This window comes from Chionomys nivalis, chromosome 15 (assembly GCF_950005125.1).
Source record: "Chionomys nivalis chromosome 15, mChiNiv1.1, whole genome shotgun sequence".
NCBI lineage: Eukaryota > Metazoa > Chordata > Mammalia > Rodentia > Cricetidae > Chionomys > Chionomys nivalis.
Genome location: NC_080100.1, coordinates 9,722,759 through 9,739,017, shown reverse-complemented (window position 1 = coordinate 9,739,017; position 16,259 = coordinate 9,722,759). Strand labels below are relative to the sequence as shown.

Here is a 16,259-nt window from a genome sequence, read left to right as displayed (position 1 = left end):
TCAAGCCCTGAGGTCCCTGCAGCTCCAGTCCACCATGCAGACTAATGGGAAGCTGGTAGCACAGGGCCCAGCTACACTGGGCCTAGATTTCTGTAAAGGCCAGACTGATAGTAAACACTTCCAGGCTCTCTGCCCCACCTCATAGATAAGACTGTCACACAATATGGAAAGGAACCCGAATGGCCAAACTCATCCCTCAGTTCTTAGTGTGAAATCCTCAAATCCTGGGGAGGTTAGTTTGCATTGCTGCGGTGGCACGTGACTGGGAACTGCTGATGTGCTAGGCAACCCCTGGGTGACGTAGTCAATGTACAGTAGATCCTCAGTGTGAGGACTGAGGGGCAGGAACACCCACAGACGGTAGAGGTCCCTTCTATATCCTCACCCACACGGCTTTTCCTGTGTAATTTTTGTGAAAATATGTTAACTAAGTGGTATTCATTCCTATTATGCTCATTCTGGAGCGAGAGAAGCAAATCTCCCAACTAAAGCAGCTGACGGCATCTGGCACAGTAAACAGCAGGCCAGCAGGGAGTAGACTCACATTAGTGTGTGGAACTACAATGGCGGTCCCATCCCAGCTTACTGAACAACAGGATCCCTGTGCGCTCTATAAGGTCCCTAACAGCAAAGAGTCACAATGCAGTTTTCCAGACTAAACAATCCTGTTGGTAGATGACCTTCAGACCCGGAACAGATCAATGGGAGGCAGAATGCTAAAGCAGAGAGAAACCACCCTGTGTAAAGTGACGAAGACAGGCGAACAGCCACGTCTCCGACGGGCTCAGCTGCCAGGAGCTAGAGATGCTTAGGGCTTGTTTAAAAGTCCAGTGTGGACGCATCCTCGTGGCCAGTGTTTCTGAACATTTGACCGCTTTAAAAAAATGTAATTGTCTCACGGCACAGTTGTGACTACTGTGTGAGCCAATACGATGTACATAAAAATGTGATGAAGCACTCCTGAGAGCCAGCATTTAACTTTCTCGGAAGAAGACAGCCTGTGTGAACAGGACTAACTCACTCAGAGGCTGCTTCCTGATGCTAGCACACACTCTCAGCCACAGGCGCTGGTGTCCACCCTACCTGGTGTCTCTCCATCTTCCAAGATGCCGTCTGTAGGCCTAAAGAGGCTGAATGTCCAAGCTATAGGTATTGTGTGTCACCATATCAACCCGCCAATCACTTCCTGTCTTCAAAATTCATGGGGCTTCCTTACAGTTAGTCGTAACTTTGTCTCAGAGAAATCTCATCACCGTAATACTGTTACACAGCACGGTAACCTCTAGCCAAACGTTATTTGCAGACTTTTAGTTCATTCTCCACGAAACTGGTAAGACAGCGAGTTTCACGGAAATGATCAGCCTGTTATCGATGTTACCATCCCAGTCACTTTCCACATGAGGCAAGAGTCAGGGCCGTGTGTGTGCGGGGCCTCCTCTGAAAGTTCAAACTATACATCTATGTATGCACCTGCAACCTACAAGAATCGCTTCTAAATGACAGTCAGGAGACCCTGTGGCCCTCAATCAATCAGTGTGACCCCAGCCCTATACCTTCAGGAAGGCCTCCTTTTGTTCGAGGTGTTTGCTAATCATGGGCGTGACGTGGTCAGTTTCAGAATTGGGTCCCAGCTTGTCGGCCCCACCACACCAGTCCTCTTCTCTTTTGTACTCCTGCTCCAGGCTCTCCAGGACACTGCAGACCTGCGGGACAAAGATCCAGGCTCAGAAATCACCTAGCACCTGCTGTCTAAACGGCTACAGGCCACCGCGGGCTTTGCCTGACTCGAGGCTGGCAGGGAGGGATTTTAGACTAGAAGCAAAGCCAGAACTGAGTTTCCCACTGCCCTGATGTTTTTCCACAAGAGAGAAAAGCTGTGTTCTCCCAGCTGCTGTCACTTGCTAGCATGCCTTCTGGTTTCACCTGGACCTGAGTGTTCACTACTGTTATGTCAGGAGGGGTGGAGCTGTCCCTAACGGCCAGAGCAGTCAGTCACCGGGAGCCTAGGAGCAGGCCCTCTCTGCCCACCTGCTCTGAAGTCTTGTAGAAGGCGACCGAGGCATTGACGAGCTTGAGGCGGTCTTCCATCTTGAGCATGAGCTGCTGCCAGTGCGAGGCCACCTTCTCTGCGCAGTCGCGGATCATGTCCATGTCATAGTGGTTGGCCTGCAGCATGGCCTCAGCCTTCTGCTGGACCTGCAGGGCACTCTGGTGTGTTTTCTAGACACAGGAAAGATGGGAAGGCTCATTTAGCAGGGCCTCACACACGGAGGCAGGAACTGGAATGCTCGCCATGGCTAAGAGAATCAAGCCTAGCTACTACTCACTAGGATGCTTTGCCAATATGGAGGGAGTTCTAGGCCTGGCAGCAACCAAGCTGATATTTATCTAATGAAGGATGGAATGCATTAGGACTTCTCAGGATGGCACTCAGTTGTGGGGTTTCCATTTGAGAAGCAACAGAAACAATTCTTAGCAACTGATATTCTAAAGCTCTGTTCAACTCTGCCAAGTCTATTATCCCCTACCGACTTTTGTGACAGCCACTGCGGCAAAACAAGTGGGAAAGGAAAGGCCGCAGCGGATGCCTTTTCATTCCCAACTAAGCACTCGACTCCAGTGAAAGAGTTTTGAAGAACTAGCCATTTTTTTGGGGGGGGGGAGGCTGAGAATGTTTCACACCACACACAAAGAAAATCACATGGTAAATGAAACCTGACATCTGCCAGAGGCTCTGCAGGAAAGATCTAGAACGTGAGGCACCAGCAGCAAGGGCACTCAAGCACTTTGTAAAAACATTCATTTCTCCTGATACAGCGGGAATGATCCTGTAAACACTGACTATGATATAGATTCCCAAATGACTGACACTTGACCTTGATGACCAAAAGCCCCTGGGCATTGCAGCTATACAGGTTTGCAAGGCTGCCTGGAAGAAGCTGCCATCAGTGTGAGTACCTGACACTATACTGACCTCGGGAATAAAACAGAGCTGGCTTCTGTGGCTTTTTCTCCAGTAACATCAAGGTTTCTATCCTCAAACACCCCTTTTGAAGCCCTGCCTATACTCTGAGATCACCCATCACCACTATTACCCATCCCTAAAGAACCCATTCTAAAGCAATTAGTGCACTACTAACACCAAGGGTGAGATGTCCAGACTGGACAAGGCTTTTGGCTGCTGTCTGGTGTAGTATTGCCCCTCAATCTATAAAGGTGAATCCTGTTGCCTAAGCAAGTATAGAGAGGTTTGTCATCAGAATGACTACTGTCTGGTCATGGCAAGAGACCCTTCACACCCCTAGCGCTCTATTTTGTCCAAACTGGTTACATATAACACTGTTCCTGTAAAACCAGCAAGAACTTACAGTGCCCCAGCTCAGGCTCCAATTTGAGCTCCCTGATTTAAGATACTTCTAATCAGAGATCATGCATCCTGCTAAGTAAGACCCTTTCATGGGACAGAAGGGGGCGCCCTGGACACTGGATACTTGCTCCAAGCTGTCCTCACTTCACTGCAGTTGTGGGCTGCTTCCTTCTCCACAATCACTGGGGAACTGATGAGTACTGTCTTCCTTTTCCATTCAAGCACAGCTGGCTCCAGTGGTTGGTGCCACACCAAGAATTATCAGGCTGGTCTCTATGCTGGAAGGTCCACCCTCAGGCACTGCCTTACCTCAATTGCATGCTGGAACTGCTCGTGTTCTCTCTGTAGCTGCTCGGCTTCCTGCAGTGAGCTGGCGGTAATGAGGCCAGCATTTAACATGGACTCTCCATTTCGGATCCAGCCCAGCACCTGAAACAGGACATAGGGTAACTGTAAGCAGAGGAACGTCCAGTGCATCCTGCAAACCACCTGGGATGGGGGATGGGTCAGCAAAGTGGTATAGAGCAGTGGCTCTCAACCTTTGGGTCACGACCCATTCATGAGGGTCACCTAAGACCATGGGATAGTTACATTTTAACTCATAATAGTAGCAACATTTCAGTTATGAAGTAGCAATAAAAATAAATTTATGGTTGGGGGGCACCCTCAACATGAGGTACTGTATTAAAGGGTTGTGGCATGCGGAAGGTGGAACACTCACAGGGGGCAGCACTGACTCCCAGACTATCCTGTCACAGCCCACAGTCCCTGAAGGGCTCTCACAAGCACCGCCTCAAAAGTACTGCCAGTCTGCTGTTTGAGAAGACAGCGGAGCTCAGCAGGCTGTGCAAACAGACCGGAACAGGTCAGGCTCCACATTCTAAGATTTCTGCATCCTTTGAGGGAGCCCTGCTACTTCCTGTTCAGACTCTCACTGCTAATCCACAGCAAGAGTGGTCGGTCACCTGCTTAGTAAGGGCAGTCCGTTTGCTTCACTGACTTCCTGTGCTGTGCCGGTGTTAAATGATAAAACAGCCAAGGTGTGAAATAGGTTGCACTACGATGCTCAGGGGCCAAACCATGAGACTCTCAAGTTCACACACAGGAAGAAATCAATTTCGACAGGAGAGAACACCATCACTGTGGGAGCTCATTCTGGATTGCGGCTGAGACCCCAAGGTACATGCATAACATTTTCCTTCTGTAATACGTTTAAAATGAAAACAATTCCCAGCTTTTGGTGAGAGCATTCAAGACACCCAGCCTGGCCTGTGATTTGGAACAGAAGTCTCTGGGTCAGTTTTGAAAACCGCTTCTTCTGACACCCGTGCTGCTTATGTCTTCAGGTTCCTGATGCCTGCGAACGCTGAGGTAATGACTGGAGATGCGACTGTTATCTGACTCCCTGTGCTACATAGTTTTATGTCAACTGCCACAAGCTAGAGTCACCAGAGATGACGGACCCTCAATTAAGAAAGTCTATAGGAGCACAGGCAAGCTTGTAAAGCATTTTCTTAATTAGTGATTGATGGGGGAGGGCCCAGTCCCCAGCCCATTATAGGTGGTGCCATCCTTGTGGTTCTGGTCCTGGGTTCTATAAGAAATCAGGTTGAGCAAGTCATGAGGAGCAAGCCAGTAAGCAGCACCCCTCCATGGTTTCTGTATCAGCTCCTGCTCGCACTGCTTTTGATGACGAACTGTTGTACGGAACTGTGACTGAAATGAACCCTGCCCTCCACAAGTTGCTTTTGGTCATGGTGTCTCATCACAGCAATGATAATCCTAAGACACTACACATCAGCAAAATCTGAGCCCGTTATAGCACATGGACACTGAACAGGTCAACAACACTGCAGACTCATTGTGTGGGTAAAACGGCCTTTTAAAGCCACCTCTGCAGTCTAAGCAAAGGCAGCCTGCAAAGAGCATAATTACTTCATCTCTTGAACAAGTGGTTTTTCTTGAGGCAAAAAAGAAACATTTGCAGGTTACAATGCTTCATTTCCTTCTACTGTTTATACTGATGGCATTAATGACAACAGGACGCAAGGAAACAACAGGCGTCCCCTGATCACATCTGGTGCAGGAGCATGAGCTCTCCTGTGAATATGACCCATGTATGCACCACAGCAGGCTGTGCCTGAGGCTCCAGCACTTCCTTCAACAAGGCCAACAAAGGTTTCTATGGCACGGACAGAATATAACAGCCCCACTTCTCCATCAAGTCCCTTCACTGGAGAACTCCAATGTATCCCTCACCATGGGTTCAAGTGCAATATCTACATATGATTCCTGCTGGTGTTTAATCCATCCTTGCTTTAGCCCCAACACCATATGCGGTATTATACTTAATATGCAGATAAATCAAGAGACCCCCCCCCTCAACTTTACAGTCTATGGCTGTGTCCAGATTAACAAAAGCTTAGTGAAGAAATCTTGCACATTACTCCCTAGGCTAAGGAAATGCTTTAAGCAAGAGACCACCAGATAAGCAAAACAGATGCAAGGATGACCTCTTCACGGGCTGTGGCTACTGAGTTGGGTGCTCTTCCACTATTCGGCCAGCCATCCGGGTAGGCTATGGATTCCACTTTTACCATAAGATCCTGTCTTGGGGCATGTCTAACTTTACATATCAGGACAACTACATGGAAATCCTTCCTGAAGCTGACATGCCAGAATTCCCATCATGCCTCAGTGTCACGCACCTGCTTCACTTCTGCCTGCAGGTGGCGCAGTTGCACACACTGTTCCAAATGTTTCCTGTGTTGCTCGGCGGCTAAATCCAACTCTTGTTGCTTTTCATGAAGAAATTCCAGGAGGTCCTGGACCCGGGTGGCCATGTCCACATCTCTGTCGCAAAGCAGCTCCACACCTGTCAACAGTGGTGGGAGACCCTAGAAGCCAGCTCACACCTGCCACCTTCTCCTCTCACCTAGCAGGGCACTACCCATGTGGTGTGGGAACTGCTTATCCACTGGGCACCAACTGTACTAGCCAGCAGGTTCAGAGAGGCCCGGGGCAGCAGTGATGCATTCATACAGACATCCAGCGCACTAGGGTGTGAGGAGGCGTATAGCTGAGCCAACCAACTGTACCTCCTACCACAGGGACTCAGCGACAGAGTAGCAGCTGATAGAAGGGAGTGGGTGGTGCACTCTTCAAGAAGTATTTAAGTGGCTATGTGTAAAGCAAGCAATGCATGCAGGATGCTGCTGTGTAAGCTTCCCATGCAACAGTCACATACTGGGGCTGCAGTGACATCTGCTGGACACAGAAGCTAAAAATAGGGAATGTGAAAACACCACCTTGGGTTTTACATTGCACTCCCAGACAGCCAACCACTCTGCACCATTAAGGGTCTTATTACTTAAAACAATTCTTGAAACATTTAAGGGTAAGTTTCCTAAGCATAAAGCTAACTGTGACTGTACTGTGTAAAATTAAATGCAAACACTTCCTTTAAAAGAACTGGTCTTAGCAGGTGATGGCTCAGCATTTAGTCATCCCAGTGCTGCGGTGCTGGGAAGAACCCACAGCCGGCACAGGATGGAGGACCTTTCTTACCAGAGGCCTGGACTTCATTGACATACTGCAGAAGATCCTGTCCTTGGTGGATAACGTCGAAAGTCAAATTATTCATTGTCAGGGCTTTGTCTGCGTGGTGCTGCAGGCGCTGCTCGGCGATGGTCAGGTCCTCCGTATCAAAGTCATTCATTTGCTGGGAAAGCTCATCATTCCAAGACTCGAGGTCGGAGATGATCTGAGAGAGAGGAGCATCTATGCAAATCAGGGCTTACGACACACGCCGCCACACCTCACTGTGTCTGAGCCAGTGTCCAAAGAGGGCACGGAAGCCACACGTGTTTGGTTTTGTGGGACAGAGATCGGGCTTCAATAAAACCAGCTTAAAACTTTTAAAGAAACAAATGGCCGCAGAGTTGGGAGGGCTCCTACCCTCATCAGATAACTGTTATTGGGAAAAGGACCCAGGGCTTGGTGTGCAGTAGGCAGGTGTTCTGCCACTAATCACATCAGCAGCCTCTGAAAGGAGAAAGCAACTATCTCAGTACTCTGGGGTGAAACACGTATAAATACATCTACCTACGAGATGAAGAAAACAGAAAATTCCTTTTTATAATTCTGACACAATAGCGGTCTCAGGCACCATCATTAAGGCTTGGTGAGCTACCATGGCAAAGGCTGAGAGGGGATTATACGACCAGCCCCCACTGAACTGCGTCTCAGCTGCCCCACAGTTGTCAGAGAGCGGGACACGCTGCCGCAGTGCACGAAACCGACGGCTCCTGTAACCTGCTGCCTGGCATAGGAGTGTGACCTACGACACTTGCTCTGTAGTTTCCACCCAGGGAAAGTGCGTGTTTGTGCTTCCTGATAGGTTTTGATAAAGGGTAAATTACATCAATACAAATAAAGTAGGAAGTACTTTCAACTAGCAGAAGGCTCTAGAAGAGGGTCTTCAAACTTATGCTTATGGCTGGTCTATCTTGCAACTGAAAGCATTCAACAGCCTGCTAAGTTTCAGAAGAGAAAGTCACTTGGAGTCAGAAGAAAACAGACCTGTCCTGTTTGCTGCCACCCCAAGCCCCAGACAGGCCAAAGCCAGTTGGGTCCCCGCAGGGGAGAGTCTAGCATGCCTTCTCTGTGTGTCTCAACAAGGATCCGAGGGCCAAGACATGGAGAGCAGCGAGCAGGCTACCAGTCACTGTGATTAGTGGGGGTCTGAAGCAGCTCTTGTTATTAACTAAGACAAAGCTACTTTTATGAAGTTTGAACAGGTAGCCAGCTGAAGGTGTCTGCAGGAAGACCTTGTGCCACCTCCGGAGATGCCCCGCAAGGTGAGGCTGAAGGACAGGCCAAAGGGAGCAGCCCATAGAGGATCTCCCTGCAGCTGAGAGAACACATACAGTCTGTGCAGGCCTTTCTGGCCTCCTCTGCACCAAGTCCCAAGCCTCCGAGGCAGCTCAGGGACCGGGCAGGTGAGTACCCCACAAGCAGTACAAATGAGTGCTAACACAAGGGAGGCAGTGAGAAGCACAATAATGCGCTTTGAGAGCCCTGCAGTCACAGGCTAGACCTGAGTGGTCTAGAGAGTGCTTGTGCCAGTTCTGACCACCAGCTGTGTAAGCAGCCAGGCACCAGGACACAGGGCTCACATGGGTTATGAAGTAGCTTTGGTTCTTCTGACAGTTTCTCACAGTTCAGTCTCGTTCACTCAGACTTGGCCCCACTACCTCAAGCATGAGACCTTTTCTCTGCTGATCAGAGCTGCCCCCTTCTCAATGAATAAAGGTAAAAGAAGTACATATTTCTTTCTTCTCTGCACATATCAAATAGGAAAATCCATTCTAGGTTAGAAATTATGGAAAACCAAAGGGCCCTTTCATGGGGGGAGGCGAGTTCTAGTCTTACTATCAGTCCCTTTACTAAGAGAGAAAACGGAAGACAGAGGGATGTGTGAAGGGCAGGCAGGTGGGAAGAGGAGGCTCCACAGGCCGCTCTCTCTAGGAGAGGGGATTGTGGTGTAGTCCTGCCCTGTTTGACTGGGGCTGATCTGCCCCAGGGGAGGCATGGCACTCCCTCCACCTCGGAGTACGCTCTGCTGCTGCCACCTGTGCCGTCCTCTTCATCTTTCTGTACCCCTGTGCAGTCCTCACCCCAGAGTGCCGAGCTGACCACCCCCGCCTCCCCAGTGGCCACAGGAGCTTCAGTGCTTTGGGACCTTCCTTCTGCTCAAGTAATGGGGAGGACACAGGACAGGAGCCGGGGGCAGGGCTGCAGGCCGGGGCTGATCACTCACATCGATGGCATCCCTCTCGAATATCCGCAGCTGCAGGAAGAGCTCCAGTTTGATCTTGCGTTCCTGGAAGAGCTCCTCCATCTGGGACTGAGCCTCGTCCAGCTGCTGCAGCACCGTCTCGATGTGGTTGATGGAGCTGTTGTGTGGGGTCTTGTTACTGGAGATGGCAGAGTCCCTGTATGAGTGGAGAAGCAGACGGGACATCAGTGAGACAAACAGGAATTAAATGAGAAAGTCTCACATTGTTAGACACCAGATCCGGCAACGCAAATCTTCAGGGGAAGAAGGCCGGCAGGAAGCCGGACTTTGTCTCAGAAAAAGGAAGGCACTGTCCCCTAGCAAAACACCAGCAGCCCCCTTCCTCTGAGCAGCCTGCTCTGCTAAGCCTGCGGCTGCAGGGACACAGCTGTGCCCTTTATGGTCCTCTTACGAGACGTCCACTATTACGGAACACCACACTAGGAGTTCTACGTAGCGAGAATGGAGGGCATCTGGTTCTGTAGTGGCAATCCTCCTGAAAGGTAAACCTCTAATGTACTCAATAAAATCCTTACTAAGGATCATATGAGGCTGTTTAGTTAGTGACTCCACCAACTGTCCCGAATGACGTGTGAGTTAGGGGCAGGGGGCTACCCTTAAGGGTCCCTCACTCAAAGGAATTTTGAAATCTGCCTCCAGAGGAAACAAAGTCAAACTGGCCCTGCCTCCTGCCCAGTGGGCACTGGGGGAAGGGGGTGCTGTCCTGACACCTTCCAGGCCACCTGGCCTTGAGCTGAAAGACGGGCATGCTGCCACACTCTAGACAGGCAGGTCCCTTGGGGCTAGAGGACGTGGTCTTAAGAGCGTCAAATGCATCCATTTGTAAGGAAATTTCAGTAAGGGGCAATGATAACACAGTAACGAAAGTTAAATTCTGATGGCTGTTAGAGACAGTGTTTTGTTTTTTTTTTTTAAATTTTCGAGACAGGGTTTCTCCGTAGCTTTTTGGTTCCTGTCCTGGAACTAGCTCTTCTAGACCAGGCTGGCCTCGAACTCACAGAGATCCGCCTGCCTCTGCCTCCCGAGTGCTGGGATTAAAGGCGTGCGCCACCACCGCCCGGCTAGTGTTAAGGTGAACAGTTAACACAGTTTTTCAACTGAGGGGGTTGAGAATGGGATGAGAAGAAAACTGTCCCTGGCCTTCTGGAGAGCTTGTTGGAACTTTTCTAAGAATGATAAAATCAGGAACCCACTGTGCATCTTGGGATCTGTGTGGGGCCAGGCAGAGGTAGGATTGGGGTGGGGTGAGGGGTAGGAGTGAGGCCCACCTTAGTTGCTGGATGAGGTCCTCCCCTTCCTTGATCACGTTGACTGTCACCTGCAGCGTGGTCTGCTGCTGCTGGCCAAAGCGCTTGATGAGGTCCTGGACGGCCTCCACCGACTCGGCGTACACATCGTCCAGCAGCTCCTTCTGTAGTTCCTCCAGCCATGTCCACAGCTGCAGACCAGAGAGGGCACGGTGAGTGAGTGCTGTAGGGACGGGGACTCTCACATCGGGACGATGCCCATGGCAGACTGCTCCCGGAGAGAGGGAAGGAAGGAGGTGGAGGAAGGAGAGGAAGGAGAGGAAGGAGTGTCCCCGAGGGTCTGGCAGCAAGTGGGACACATGCACAAAAAGAGCAACATGTCACTGCAGCATGGAGCAAAAATAAACAGGCAGCGAAGCGGAAGAGGCTGTCACAAAGGAGAAAAAGGAAAGGGAAGAGAAGCCACTCTCCCCTTTTGCAGAGGCTCAATCTGGCGTTCAGTGGAAAGGAAACACCGAGTCTCTCAAACAGGAACCTCTGCTGGGCACAGAGGCACTCTTAGACACTCCTCCTGCTGCAGTCTCCAGTCCATTACTAAACCACCACTCAGGCACAGGAGAGTACATGGAAGTGACAGTATCATCCACAACTGTGGGTGGAGATGTGTGCTCCTGAGACGACCACACCCAGTTCAGGAACCCAGGGCCAGTATCTGTCACACAGCGTGGTCATCCTACTATGGGAAGACAGTTTGTCAACAGGTCTTGCTTTCTCCCAAGTGGGAATTAGAACCTGAATTCTGTGCTACTTCCTCATCTTGTGTCATTTAAATGGATTCAAATGAATGAAATAGACAGGACTTTCTCAAAGAAACAGCGCATATGCTGCTATAAGCAATAACCAACCGCTTAGGAAAATAGATTGCACTATTTTACTGAACAGTCAAAATACTTCACTTAATGATCAAGTCAGTGGACTTCTCCTTAAGCTAGCAATCTGCCTTCCACAAGGCAGGAGGCAGGGGACACTCTGCCTCACACACACACACAACTCATCCACTTGCTTCCAATGACAAACCCACTTGGTCACGTGGCTACTACAGCCCTTGCCCTCCCAAGATGGATACTTATAAAGATGTGTCTCTTTCCATCTGCACTGACTCTGCTGAAAAGCAATGGGGAAGAACCACTGACTCCATGTGTCCTAAAATCTCAGCAGTGTCTTGTGCTTGAGCTCATGGCTCTGCTGAAGTTGCCCTAGCAATGTTAGTGCATAAATGAATGGACCAGCCCAGCAGGCTGGCAAGCCCTCTCCTTTACACTGGTCAGTATCTTTCCTGTGCACTATGTTGTATGAGCCTGGAGAACCTGGTTCACCCCTGGGAGGGGTTGCTAGCTCTCTCCCATTCACCCTAGAATTCCACTTGTGGGATGAGGAGGGTGTGGGGTGCCTATGTGGGTGGGGACATGACAAATGCCACCAAAGGTACCTACTGAGTTACAAAAGATTTAAACAATCTCTATTCATTGATAAAGGGCTTGGAGTTGTCCTGACGTGTAGCCCACAGGCGGACCTGCATGCAACCCCAGGGACAGGAACCAGTGTTTCTACAGCAGTTGATTGTTGCAGTCTGTGAGGACAGCCTGTCTGAGATCAGAACCCAGTGAAACTCTGGGGCAGAAACATCCGTATTTTCTCATGTGGGTCTATGACCCAGTTTCTCCTATAGAAGTGGACCTGAAGTGAATGCCTACACAGGGCAGTGTGGCAGACCGGATGAGACTATATGTCCAGAGAGAACAGTCAGTAAATGTTAGTCACTGTTGCTGGCTTTCTTCTAAGAAAGACCTCATAATAAGAAAATTCATAAGTTTTCTATCTTTGAGAGGTATTATTTTTAAAACTATCTTTTCCAATATATTCTCTGTTATCCAAAATTAGTCCCTTGGTCTAGTAAACTTAACACTTAAATCCCTTTACCCCTACAACAGCATTCGCTACTATAGTACAAGGAAAGGCTGTAAGAAAAACCTGCTGGATTCCATAGAAATTGCTTCCTCTGAATTCTAGGGGGAAGTGTCAGGAATACTTAGGGGTCAAGTTTTGGCCTTTCACCTGGCAGAGCTACACACAGGCACTTCCCCCTCCACTTCCTGGACGACTGTGCTCCCCCACCCCGGCCTGCCAGTGAGGTCACAGAGATAGCGCTGCACAGCAGACGGACGGCAGGAAGTGATCCCGGGATGGCGCAGATGAAAAGGAAACAGGGAGGTAGTGGACCATGCTATATATAAAAAGCCTGATGTCAAATGCCTGAAAGGTCTTTGCCCCTCAGAATTCTTTAGGAAATACTCTTCCTGGTCCTTCGAGATGCCAACTGGGGGTGGACTGATGTGCAGCCTACTGCAACCTGGGATGAGCAAAGTCTAGCTACCGTGTATTACATCATTTTAAAAGCTCAAAAATAAAGTGCCTCTGAACAAAGAAATTTTAGTCTCTAGGAAGTCTGTGAAAACCTTAAGTCCAAGTTTTCCAAGGATGAAAAGAAAATGCACTTCTGTGTAAACTGATAATCTATAGTAAAAAAAATACATCTTTATCCAGCAGTCAGAGAGGGTGTGGTCTCTGCACGTTCACTGTGGACCAGGGTCTTTATCCAGCAGTCAGAGGGGGTGTGGTCTCTGCACGTTCACTGCTACTGGGTACTATTTTTTAAGAACCATGGACTTGTCAGGACACAGGTGTAGACCACATTGCCCCCTAGAGGCCATAAGAAACAAGGCTGGGCCTTCAGGCTAGCACTGAGATGTCCTGGAGCTGTGTTTGTTTGCAGGCTTCCATAGAAGTTCTGGAGAAGACTCTGCCCACAACTGGGCTGTATGTATCCAGACAGCAGCATGGCCACCAACCAAGTTGAGAAGGGAAAGATGGTCTTGCGAAATGAAGTAACGTGAAGAAAGGCTCTGAGACAGAAACATGGGAGGACCCCGTCCCATCTCTGGCAGCAGGAACAACCCCTACACCTCAGCTCTTTACCCTTGGGCACTACACTCCTCTAGGAGAATGCTGAACTAGCTCACCTCAAGAACAGAGGTCCTTTCTTCATCATCTGGGGAGAGAAGTTCTGAGGAGCTGAAGGTTGTGGAAAAGGACTGGGTTCTAGGTGGCTAAAGGAGTCCTGAGACTTGGTGAGAGCCACAGAAGCAATCTCTGCACTCCCGGGAGGTCGCACAGGCTGTGGTCAGTGTCAATATGGAGCTGGTATAGAAGGCATAGCACACACCTGCTGAGAGGCCTTATCCTTGACAAAGTCCTTGTGTTCTTTACCTGCAGTCCTAGCTGTGAACTGGGGTAACCTCGCTGACCTGCAAAGCCAGTGTGAGAGACAGGCAGCATCGAGGCGGAAGTACTCAATTTACTGCAGAGCTCTGTAGGCAGAGGCTGCTGCATTGAGACCCCGTCTCCCTGCTGAGGTCCAGGGGAGCTGTGCCAACTGTAGCGCAGTCTCAAGTGTCACACTCACAGCTCCCTAGAGCCGCTGCTACTGCGAGTTCAGAGAGAAGTGAATGCTCTCAGTGGCAACACGCAGGTGCGAATGCAGGAGGGCAACCACTATGCAGACGACACGTGATTCCAGCTCAGGCACAAGGAACAGGCTGAAAGGGAACTGCTCCCACCACCAACAGAAAGCTCCTCTCCCAGAAATGACCAACTGTATGCTGTGCACACGTCTGACTGTGTGCTGACACATGCCGACTGCATGTTGGCACACATGCCTGACTGTATGTTGAGTACACATGCTTGGTGCCGTGTAGGCATTGTAGTGTATTTTTCTTCTGTGTGTACTGTGTGTGGGCAAGCATGTCACGGTGTGTGTGGCCGTCCTGTCCCACCACTGTCTACCTTACTCACCTGGAGCAGGGTTTCTCTATTGCCTAGAGCCATGCTGGTAGCCAGCTAGCCCCAGCGACCATGCCTATCTCTGCCCATGTCCTTGGGCTTTTGACTAGAGCGCTGGGGATCTGACGTGGGCTTCTCATGCTGGAGCAGCAGGCACTTCCATGAGCGGAGCTGCTGCCCAGCCTGAGCTGTAGGGACTGAGAAACACCTCCTATTCTTGTGTGGTAGAGAAATGATGCCCGAGTACGCTGAGAGAACGTAATAAAGGACGTATGGGGTAGAGGTAGACCAGAGAACACCAAGGTCAGCATCAGGAAACACCACCCCTCCCAAGTGTCGGCACTACTAGAACTAGGAGGAAAGAGACTCAGAGGCTTCTGCACGGCAGCCGCACTGTGAGAGGAGTGACAAATGGGCACTCCAGTCCCAAGTGTGCACACCTGGAGACAGGTGGCAAGAGGCTACACGGCGAGAATGACCAGCCAGGGACAAGAGATGAAACGTGACTGACATAGCTAAGAAACCATGTGATCATCAGGGACTCCAATTACCTTGAAGGGGAAAGAGGGGTTGGTGTGTGTATGAAAGCGCAAGTGCCTCCAGGATTAATTAGGTAGGAAAGCTGAGCACAAAAACACTCATGACTCCATTCATCTGGCATTTCTGAAACACCCAAAATAACAGGGATGTGAGATGCTGGTTCTTGCTGAGGCTGGAGACAGCCATAAGGAGGAAGGAAAGCCAGAAAGTCCCGGGTAGTCAGGTCTCCAACTCCTGCAGGAACCGGAAGCAATATGCATTCAGACACAAGAGCCTACTCTGGGCCAGGTGGTAGTGACACATGCCTTTAATCCCATCACTTGGGAGGCAGAGCCTGGATGATCTCTGTGAGTTCGGGGCCAGCATGTTCTATAAGAGCTAGTTCCAGGACAGGCTCTAAAAACTAGAGAGAAACATTGTCTCAAAAATAAAATAAAAACCATATTCTGGTAGAATGATTTGTGTAACTGCAGTTTGGGTGCTGTGGTAGTTAACATTAGTCTACATATGATGAAATTGCAACAAACATGCATGTAGCTATCTACACACACAAGCATGTGTGGTGAGGTTGAATATAAATAAACAGCTACCATGTGATAGGGTGTGGCCTACATAATGTTTCCACAGAAATAAAGCAAGACCTCTGTGGGAGAGCCATAGGGAAAGAAGTGAGGCTTTGAACAGGCTTTTTACCAGAACCACTGATTGGGAGACTGCTACAGGACAGCTGGTTTAAAAGCACTGACCACCAGACGCCGGACAGGTTCTCCAGCTGCACAGGGGAGGAAAGAGCTCTGGGTGTTAGCAATGGCTGCAAGAATAAGCACTGGGTGCAGTCCCATGGCTCCTGAGTAGACTTGGCAGGGGTGAGGGAGGCAGCTCAGAGAGCTCGGCTGCACACCAAGGAGCCTGGGACTTGCCTTTCCCCAAGTGCACTGTGCTCCTCCTCCCTGTTGCTTCCTTGGGAGAGCGGAGGCCTGACTCCAGCAAGCATGAAAAAGGAAGTTGACCTGTTCGTTTGCTAGGAATGAAAATGAAGTCAGACGGGCACTCTCAGACAAAGAAGTCTCCAGGTGGGTGGTGAGCCATTAATTCTGACTTCTGAATAAAATGACAAGTTCTCTTTTCCCAGGCACTGCTCAAAAACAACAATGTGTCCAATTCAGCAACATTTTTGCAGAAGCCCAGCCAGGTTTCTTTGCTTAACCCACCCAGGACGGCAGCAGCCTGGTTCAGGGGGGAGTGATCCTTCCTGGCCACCAGGGATTCTGAGAAGCCAGTGAGGGTCACTGCATCGGCCCCAGAAACAAACTGGCAGCAAGCTTGACGTTTGCCACCTAGTTGC

The 16,259-nt window shown here is 49.9% G+C and overlaps 1 protein-coding gene across 10 annotated transcripts in view; it reads right to left on the bottom strand.

Annotated features, from left to right (window-relative positions):
- Positions 1-16,259, bottom strand: part of Trio (trio Rho guanine nucleotide exchange factor) — a 282,715-nt gene that overhangs the window by 109,877 nt on the left and 156,579 nt on the right. For all 10 annotated transcript variants that reach the window (XM_057789603.1, XM_057789604.1, XM_057789612.1 and 7 more), the window contains exons 12-18: positions 10,496-10,665; positions 9,189-9,363; positions 6,935-7,130; positions 6,076-6,242; positions 3,677-3,796; positions 2,029-2,220; positions 1,554-1,703 (exon numbers count right to left, since the gene is read on the bottom strand). In XM_057789603.1, the coding sequence (XP_057645586.1) occupies positions 1,554-1,703; positions 2,029-2,220; positions 3,677-3,796; positions 6,076-6,242; positions 6,935-7,130; positions 9,189-9,363; positions 10,496-10,665 (1,170 nt within the window). The remainder of the gene's footprint in view (positions 1-1,553; positions 1,704-2,028; positions 2,221-3,676; positions 3,797-6,075; positions 6,243-6,934; positions 7,131-9,188; positions 9,364-10,495; positions 10,666-16,259) is intronic.